Source organism: Branchiostoma floridae, chromosome 3 (assembly GCF_000003815.2).
Source record: "Branchiostoma floridae strain S238N-H82 chromosome 3, Bfl_VNyyK, whole genome shotgun sequence".
NCBI classification, from domain to species: Eukaryota; Metazoa; Chordata; class Leptocardii; order Amphioxiformes; family Branchiostomatidae; genus Branchiostoma; species Branchiostoma floridae.
Genome location: NC_049981.1, coordinates 28,407,166 through 28,416,940, shown reverse-complemented (window position 1 = coordinate 28,416,940; position 9,775 = coordinate 28,407,166). Strand labels below are relative to the sequence as shown.

General features: G+C 42.2%; 2 protein-coding genes across 2 annotated transcripts in view; both read left to right on the top strand.

Moving 5' to 3' along the window:
* LOC118410739 (integrator complex subunit 10-like) overlaps window positions 1–5,421 on the top strand; it is a gene marked incomplete in the record, with an annotated part of 12,761 nt that extends 7,340 nt beyond the window's left edge. The window contains 9 exon segments of the mRNA XM_035812514.1: window positions 12–150; window positions 315–397; window positions 1,424–1,504; window positions 1,865–1,924; window positions 2,407–2,506; window positions 2,753–2,832; window positions 3,123–3,285; window positions 3,645–3,741; window positions 5,002–5,421. Of these exon segments, the coding sequence (XP_035668407.1) occupies window positions 12–150; window positions 315–397; window positions 1,424–1,504; window positions 1,865–1,924; window positions 2,407–2,506; window positions 2,753–2,832; window positions 3,123–3,285; window positions 3,645–3,741; window positions 5,002–5,158 (960 nt within the window).
* A 1-nt stretch (window position 5,422) lies between these two features.
* On the top strand, window positions 5,423–9,557 carry LOC118410741 (XK-related protein 6-like). The gene is made up of 2 exons (XM_035812516.1): window positions 5,423–7,130; window positions 7,383–9,557. Exons 1-2 carry the CDS (start codon window positions 7,107–7,109, stop codon window positions 8,715–8,717), a joined length of 1,359 nt encoding a protein of 452 aa, XP_035668409.1. The 5' UTR covers window positions 5,423–7,106; the 3' UTR covers window positions 8,718–9,557.
* Window positions 9,558–9,775: the final 218 nt, after the last annotated feature.

The following is a 9,775-nucleotide window of genomic DNA, read 5'->3' as shown; positions in this document are numbered from 1 at the left end:
GCACTTCTGAGGACGAAGCCGGTCAAAAGTCAGGTAGAGCCAATATCCAGATGAGTAAGACAGGTCAGGTGCCGCCTGAAGGGATGGCATCCTTCCGCACGGCCATCGACTGCTGGAGACTACTGCACAAACAACATGTCATGGAGAAAGGTAGGTTATACAGTGGAAGTGTTGATGCATATTCAATACAATCTATATACATGTATGCACAAGACTGGATGTTTGTCAAACATATTTTTTTTAAATCATCCACGTTATTGTCAAATGTCCTGACTCTTGTGGGAATAAAATGTTGTGAAATGTCCTTTCTGCAGATTTCACTCGGCTGAACCAACACTGGAAGACAGAGGGGTGGGTGTGGCTCCAGTCCTTCATCATTGATATGCTTCTCTACCAGGTGGGTGGTGCTTACCTGTATACAAAGATGTACCTCTAACATATAGACATTTATGTGTATCTGCCAGGTGGTACAGACCTGCAAAAATTACATTGAACTATTGCTACTTATAAATGAATAGTTTATGCTTATTTTTTTGGGTGTTAGTTTAACATGCTGAAACATTGACTGCTGTTGCCTCTTGTAGTTGAAGTGCCCTTTTTCATACAAAGAGTAATAATTAAGGGTTAATGACCCGCCCCAAGGTGTATATGGTGTCATAACACCTGGTCCTTTGCTATAACCACCAAATAAAACCACTGAGTGAGCGAAGCGAATGAGGTGGTTTTATGAGGTGGTTATAACAAAGGACCAGGCGTTATGACACCATGTACACCGAGGAACAGGCGGGTCATTAACGTTATTATCATATAGCCTACCCAAACTTGCAAACTCCTGTATGACGCATAGATCCCTTGGTACTATACGTGTGAATTCCTTTGTTGAATTTCTGAAAGTTCACATTTGTTCCTTGGTACATACATTTGTTTACAGATTGCAGTTTGAAACCAAAATTTCCACAGAAAATATTCAAAACATTGCAGTCTTTCGCTTTTTAGAACAACAAAACTCATTATCAATGTTAACAGAAGGAGCTATTCCCTCCTTGCAGTCTGTACTTATTCCCTCTGCTCTGGCATATGTTTCGCTCCTTTTGATTGGCCAAACCCTGCATATCTTGTGTGTATTGCTCAGTCTGGTTTGTCAGAATGAATTGACACCGGCACCGGTGTCGATTTGCATCGACATTGTTGCCGGTGTCGATGTCGATTCATTCTGACCAATCAGAAGGAGGATACACACCGTCCTGGCCGGAATCTAAGTGTTACGGCGTCATAACCAACGTGGAACGGGGCCTTCTGATTGGTCCACAGCGCCTGGCTATATGATAATCATGTTTAAGGACAGACAAATGTAGATATTAAGCTGTAAGATTTGTTTGTAAATGTTGGCTCTACCTTTATCCATGATGTTTCCACCATACAGGGTGATCAGCAGAAAGCAGTCAGTCTACTGGAGGAACTGTTGAGTAGCTGTGGTGGGAAGGACCAGGATGAGAACAGACAGGTGTTTCCTTATTACTTATAGCAAACTCCTTCTCCACTAGTCATGCACTGCATAATACTTCTGTCTGTAGCCACCAGATTTGGTCTCAGTTGTCTAGACCGATCCTGTAGCTCAGCCCACATCCATAAAAATGAAAAAAAAACAACTACAGAAATATTTGAAGGATACTCATTGGTTGAAATTATTATGACCACGCTATCGTTGGTTGAGCTGTTAATTATGATGGACAGTCAGGATCAGTCTACACATGTCAACTGCTCAATTCATTTTGTTTTAGGTTTTGTTTATGTGCTTTTATTACTTAATACTTTTTTTGTGTTTATATGTTGACTGATGAATTCATGTTTTTTGCATTTTCAGACTCTACTTAGGTTGTCCCTCCAGCTGAGTTCCTGCCATTTCTGTCTGGGCAATTATCAGGTGAGCTTTACTGTCATGATGATTCACAGGAGAGATAATCATTCTAGTACACCGGATGAACACTAATCAAATTGACATATGATTGTGTCTCACGGGTTTGTCAGATGGTACTGTAAATGCAGAAATGTTCGCGGTGGATTAATGTTTGCAGTTTTCGCTGTGACCACTTCATCGCAAACTTAAAACCACCGTGAACATTTTTTCTATTATGGTATAAGACTGCAGTGTATCGTGTTAACGCGAACTTAAAACCACCGCGAAAAGTCCTTTTTCTAGCTTCCGCGAAATTAAATCCCCGCGAACTTAAATGCATTTACAGTAATTTGTCTACTTGTATGTGTGAAGATTATCGACTGCTACCTACCCATGTCAGGGATCCCAGCAGCAGTATAGTCAAATAATGGATATCTACTACATTGTACTATGTTGTAATGTATGTACAAAAATCCTTTATAAAAGTTATGAATTGTGTGCCTGTCCAGAGAGCGTGTGAGCTTGCCTTGGATGCCATCGCAGAGCTACCAGTAGAACCACAGCCTGGGGATACCCCTCCTTCCAAACAACAGAAAGCTGACAAAGAAAGTAAGTTACATAAACAAGCCATATGGTGTTTAGGTTGTAAGCAATATATTTTACCTTGCAATGGAGACCAGTACTAGTAACTGTTCTGGATAGCTGCATTTGGCATGTTGATAGGTGTCGACAAAGCAAAGCACAAGATTGATTATGGATCACCTGTGGTATTTTTCTGTGGTACTGCAGCAGAATTTCCAATTCAAAACATTTAGTTCACTTCTACTGCCAATTTTATATATGTTTTCTTTTCAGGTCGACAGTTGCTGATGCTGTCCTGCACAGAAGCTGACATCCTTCCATACTGTATGCATGTGCTTGTCACATGTCTTAAAGTGGGTACCAAAACTGGCCAATCAGAAGTTGGCACAATCTGGCCAATCATCAGCTAGCATTTGATTAGCTTGAGCTAAGATTAGTCAGAGCTGGATTTTTCCTGTGGTGTATATGATATGTAGTATAGTAATTACTATTAAAAAAAAAACTACCTGTGTATTCCTTGCTTTACAAGTAGACTTTTGATTTCTTGTTGATTTCTAAGACGGATTGTCTAAGATGACCATCTTCAAAGGAGTTGATTACTTTAGCACTAAAATCTGTAACGTTACATGTTTTTTTTTTCCAGAGAAATGCTCTGGGTGAATCAGAAGATGACATGTCTTTGGGTCACCTGATAGTCATGCTGCAGTATGATTGGCCCAGCCAGGAGGAGCTGTTTATCAAAGCTGTGGAAAAGATTGTTCACCAAGGGAGCTTTACTTACAACATCTTCTTCAACTATGTCATCAGTATCCTTTTCATTCATATGTTCATTCTTTCATAATGTTTTGGTTATATTTTTCCATTCTTTCCTCCACCCTTGCTCCATCCATCTTTCCTCCATCCATCCTTCCTCCATCCATCCTTCCTCCATCCATCCATCCATCCATCCATCCATCCATCCATCCATCCATCCATCCATCCATCCATCCATCCATCCATCCATCCATCCTTCCATCCATCCTTCCATCCATCCATCCATCGAACCATCCATCCTTCCTTCCATCCTTTGTATTGTACTTAGCATTATCTTAACATTGATATATTTGCATGTTGTTTGGGGTAGGGAGGGCTAGGAATTTCAGGTATGACCTTGACTCAATGGCAGACATTGATATGCTGGAGGAATTTGCATTCTTGAAGACCCCTGAAGGTGGCAAAATCAACCTGGATCTTCTGCCTGTCAGTACAACAGCTATATCCAGGTAATTAAAGTGGCCTGTTCATCTGTTCTCTTGTGCCTGTATAGGATGTACTTGCAAGAACAAGGTATCTGTTTTACCTCTTTTATCATTCTCGTCATTATTGTGTATCAAGTGCCAACCTTCTGTGACGTTCACAGACAACTGTATGTGTAAACAGTGGCTGGTGACTGTGCATTGTGCTCATCTTATTTTTGGGTTTCATACCTTCACTGTCACTTTTGCCTACTCCTCTTTCATCTTCAGAGCATTACAATCTGTAGCACTCTAGCAGCAGCACTCTATTCTGTTTTCCTAACATTCTGTCTAACTCTTGATGCCCAACTGATAGCTCCTGCTAACATTGTTGGTTTCCTATGTCTCCTATTCTATCCTGTTTCCTAACTGCAAACTGTTCTGTTTTCCCCATGTTCTGTGGACTTCTTCTGCTTGCATGATTGATAGATCCTGCTAACATTGTTGGTTTCCTATGTCTCCTATTCTATCCTGTTTCCTAACTGGAAACTGTTCTGTTTTCCCAATGTTCTGTGGACTTCTTCTGCTTGCATGATTGATAGATCCTGCTAACATTGTTGGTTTCCAATATCTCTTGTTCTATCCTGTTGCCTAACTGCAAACACAGGTCTCCAACACCAGTTCAGAGGTATGGACTGGGCAACAAACCTTCTTGTGAAAGATGTTAACGTCCTTGTTTCGTGGTTCTTTTGGTTTCCTTGTTTCAGCTGTTGTTGCATTAACCATAAGAACAAGTTGGTTGCACAATGGGCCCCTTTCCCAACTTTGGTGCCATTATGAAATGTACTCTAACGAGAGAACAATGATATGGTTCTGTCCGTGAGTTGGGCAAAGACAAGGGACAGGCAGTACTTGTATACATATACGTACAAATGTAATAGGTCACCCTTTTAATTCTAATTGGTAGATTTATAACAATTACTGCCGACCCTACTTTCTTTTTGCCCATTCCCAGATTCTGCAATAATCTATTGATTTTATATGATATCTCCTTAGTCCATGAATATTGACCAAAACAGTTGTGTTCTCAACTGTCAGGAAATGTCTTTGTATTGATGATGATAGTGTATAGAAGTGACACACATTACAACTTATACTGTACATAGATAAACAATTTTCAAACTTTGAACTACAAAACTGAGTCATTGTAAACTTTGACTAAGCAAGACATTTATGGCATGACTTGCACCTTTATTACCTCATATTTTTTATCCAATGAAATTTGCAGCTATTATTGTTTTGTTTCAGACAAAGAACAGTGACGAGAGGAGTTCACAAAGGTGTGAAAGAAGACTTCCGATTGGCCATGGAGCGCCAGGTGGCCCGTTGTTCTGAACATGTGGACACCCTTATTAAGAAGTTCCTGACTGAGGAGAGGGACATCATCCTACAGAACCTCCTGTAGAGGAAATATGGAGTGTTGATATATGTGGGTTCATGGTTTGTGGGGTTGTGTGGCATACGGCAGGGTGTTTGGCCCATAACCCAGAGGTTATATTCTGTTGATATGCCACTGATCTTGTACCCTTGCAAAAGGCACTTTACAAGACTTTCCTCACTTCACAGGTGGAAATGAGTACCTTGCTGTGGTTAGGGCCTTCCCTCGGATAAATGGATGCCCCATGTTTGAGATGAGACACACCTTGAGCACAACAATTGTAAAGAGTGGGGGTTTTAAAATCTACAGTTGTATGGCCACACCTGGAGTAGTTACTGTAGTATTGATGTCACCTGAGTTAGCACAGAACGGTAGCCTCTCCAAACCCTTGCGATTTAGCTCACTCCTTGTAATTCAGCCCCCAGCTGTGAACAGAGAGATGTTGGCCCACCCAATAACCAGGTTAAATCCAAAGGGCCCTGGCATGTAAACAGTTCTTGTCCGCACCATACTTAATACGTTTCCAGCTATGTTTTACATGTATGTTTCATCAGGTGTGTTCACCTTTCATTTCCTACCCATAAATCATCACACTGTGCACGCTGAGTTGGAACCATGAACCCACTTATTATCTATCCATTCTTTCATCAGTATTGATAAAGAAATATGAACTTTGCATTGTAACATTGTGCAGTGAATATAACACACTCAGAATCCATTTCTACAGAAATTACATATTGACAAATTGAATGAACAGGGCAACATAGGAAGAAAGGAAAATAGACAACCATACAAAATTTAATGCTGTAGTTGCTCTGAGGAAAAGTGGCTGAAAGATGGTTCAGTTTGACACCATGTAAATATCAACACAAAGAAGAGCATATGGTTATAGTGTCCATCTGTGAGAAAAATGGCTGAACAACAGGCCATTTTGACATGTTGTAAATATACGTAATATAACAAACATCCAATGTGTCATGCATTTTATTTCTTACTTTAAAAGTTGTGTTACAGTTTAATTGTTTCATAAGTTGTTTAGGTTTGTGACACTTTGTTTATTCATTTATCAACTACAGAGATGTCAGTTACTAAGTGAAATAAGTAGATGAAACATATCTGTTTAGTGGAGAATGTTTTTCTCTCAATGTAGATTGTACAAGTCTAGCTAGCAGAAAAAAAAGTGAATTAGCTGTTATTCAGGAGTTTTAGACATGGTTTCAAATTTGTCTACAATGAGAGACTTTGCCAGTCCATATGTAACTATAGATGGTGGATTCTTTGCAGTGAAAAGAGAGCAACTTTATCAAGAATCTGTCCTTACCAACAGATCTTGCTTATTGAAGTGATATCTTAGAAATGGTATTCAAAGATGCCACCTTTTGACTACAAATTGATGATTAACCCTCTGCCATCCCAAGGTTTCCAAGTCATGGTGAGTTGTACCACTCATATGGGCTGATTAATGGTTAAATAATACTTGCTGTTATCAAGTCCTACCAACGGCCAGCCAGGCTGTGGCCTGGTTCCGAACAGTTTGATGGGGCTAATGCACACATAAATGTTTACCTGCATGGGCGGTCCTTGCCTAAGTTAGCTGACCCAGCAAAATAAATTAATGTCCGAGTCGACCTGTTTGCTCAGTCTTTGTTAGTTCTGTTGGCGGTTGGTGAGTTATTTACGAAGCATTCTAAATCCCCAAGCTTGTAGCCCGCCATTTTCCCCCTCATCTGATCATTCTGTTCAGAAAAGCTTGTGTATATGCTAAATTTTCGACAAGGAAAAGTGTTGGAATTGTTCGTCAGTACAGGGAATATCCCTCTGTGTACGTGTCACAGGTGAGGGAACTAGGTGCTAACCTTTGTGTGGAACGCAAACACACCTTTGACACCTGTTCACTGGACGGACATAAGCTTTTCCGGACCCTTCTTGTGGTCTCCGTTGATTCCAAGACGTCGCTCCTACCGTCTTAACAGTTATGGACACAGGTGGCAGGTGGAAGGTAAGCGTTCCTTATCACACCTTAACCTATGATATCCTTATGTCTTACTTCTCAAACTCCAAATTTGGGGTTTATAACGCTTCTGTATAAACAGCACTAGCGGTTGGCTCAAACTACGTAGCAGTTACACAAGAAGTGTTTAACGTTACATGTATAAGCTTAGTATGTTTAAGCGTACTACCTGCTTATGCTAAACATGTAGCCTTTTAGATATCAAGATGTACGTATACCTGAAATCTATCTCTTTTTTAGGCAAAGCGAAGAAGGTATGAGAAGAAAACTACTGTGCAGATTGAGGACAACAAGGGTTGTTGTTCAGGATGTGTTGACAAACTGACGTCACTGCTGCAGAACTTCTACGTCCAAGTGGTGATCATCGTGGTCCTGCCGCTGGGCCTGTATCTGGTGGATCTGCTGACTGATGTCCTCCTGGCGGTCTCCTACTACAACAGCAGGGACTACACGTGGTTCGGGCTGACCCTGGCCTTCATCCTGCTGCCGTCCATAGTCATGCAGGTGTGGACCTGGGTGTGTCTGGGGTACGAGAATCAGGAGATGGACAGGGTCATCACCAGGGGGTGGTGGGTGCTGGTCCTGTGCGTGCTGCAGATGGGCGTGTTTGTGGACTACTGGGTTCTGTACCAGCGCTTCAAGAGAGGCTCGGATATAGGAGACAGCAAGTACGCGTTCCTGCCGCAGATCCATCTGGTGGAGACCATGCTGGAGGCAGTGCCGCAGCTGTGCCTACAGCTGTACATCACGATCGTGCAGCATTACAGGAGTAAAGGGGAGGAGCCTGGCATCATTAACATCTCCTTCATCCATGACAACACCGACACAGCCTCCAGTGCCCAGACGGGCGGTCCTACAACTCCTCCCGTGAATATCCAGATGATCGCGTCGGTGACGACCTCCCTGCTCGCCGCCGTCAAGGCTCTGATGGTGTACGAGTACTACTACTGGAAGCGTGGGAAGAAGGGGACTCAGATCATCAGTAACGTCCTGTTCGCGGCGTGGAAGATCGTGGAGGTGTGCTGCAGGGTGGCGACCATTGCTCTGTTCAGCTCCGTCCTGATGCCATACATCGCTGTCCCCATCGCCGTGCACTGGATCACCATGGCAGTGGTGGAGACCAAGGTGGGGAAGACGCAGGCGGCGGTGCAGGGAGAAGAAGAGCTGAAGCTCCAGCCTGTTTGGGTCAGCATCCTGGCAGTGGCGCCGATTGACGTGGTGAGCTGGGTGACGTTCACCCGGCAGCACACCGTGGTCCCGCTGGTCACCAACACCATCCTCATCACGGTGGAGAACTACACCATGGTCACGCTGTGGTACGTGCTCAGCCCGTACCGCTGGTACGGCGCCACTGCTCTGGGCGTGCTGGCGGCTGGGTACGCCGTCTCCGTGGCGCTGAACGTTGTCTATCACGTCTACACGCTGAGGAAGCGGGCAGGGTCCTTACGACGCGACAGGATGACACAGTACATCAAAACGCGCTCCTCTAGCTCTGGTTACACCAAGACTACCACCATCGAATGGTCCAAGACGACTTACACCAAGATGTTGGATATGGTTATACAACACTGGTAACGCACCTAGGGACACCTGTCTAGTCAAGATATACTGGTTACTGCTAGAGCAACAGTGCCTTCCGAGTCGGTGTGCTGAAGGATAAAAAAATGGTTCATGAAATCGCTGTAGTGGTTATAGAATCTGTTGTGAATATTCGATAGAACATCCTACTAGTATGTGCTTTGCTATCATATCTGTTCATTTATAAAGGAAACCTCGCTACGTGTACTTCTGCGACCTAGTTGAAGCTAGTAATAAGAAAGGAATAAACTGTAAACCTCAGTATTATAAAGGAACCCGTTGTTAATGAAATACCTTCGTTCTCATCGTTACTATAGAACATATCTGTACTAAGTATGATTAAGGATAATCATAAGGTATACCATCTATCTATTAAAAGAAAGCCTGTTAATGAAATACGCTTGCGATCTCATCGTTACCATAGTACATACCCGTATTAGGTGGTTCTCCTGAACATTAGTGATTGTAATTATTTGCAAATTCGTGTCCGAACGATAATTGCGAGTACATGACATTGATAGAGACACAAGAAACATACATATGACAAAGAACAATGATTAACATAATTATATAAAGACACTACTGTAATCCACGCGCATATTGTCTATATCTATAAAGGTTAACGTTGGGTTTGAGGAAGATCAGAAGGTTCTGTGATTTTAGGACATACGTCTAGTGTACATGTACGCCCATATACCGCTACCATTTAATCAGGAGAGATTTTAGATGGAGAATATGTATCGACGGAATTTAATGATGAACTTTACGCCTCTTTCATCTAATTAATCAACACCATTAGTGTAGACGATATCAATGTTGTCAGAGATGCTTGGTTTTCATAAAGATGATCTTGAAGCTGTTGGGAATGAGTAAAGGCAAAGGACTTCACATAAGCTGTAGAAAATAACCGGCCCGTCATCTTATTTTTTTCTGGACAAGCCTTCGAAATCCTTTCTTTGTCTATTGGCCATGCTCTAGGTTTAACACGGTCACTTAAGCATTGATGTTTGTACCCTTAGAATTGAAGGTTTCTACATTACAAAATACAAGTGTTT

What these genes read in the sequence shown, in the direction of transcription:
- LOC118410741 (XM_035812516.1), top strand. Translation starts at nt 7,107, where the DNA reads ATGGACACAGGTGGCAGGTGGAAG. An exon ending in ACACAGGTGGCAGGTGGAAG is followed by an intron (nt 7,131 to 7,382) that starts GTAAGCGTTCCT and finishes TCTCTTTTTTAG; the next exon opens with GCAAAGCGAAGAAGGTATGA.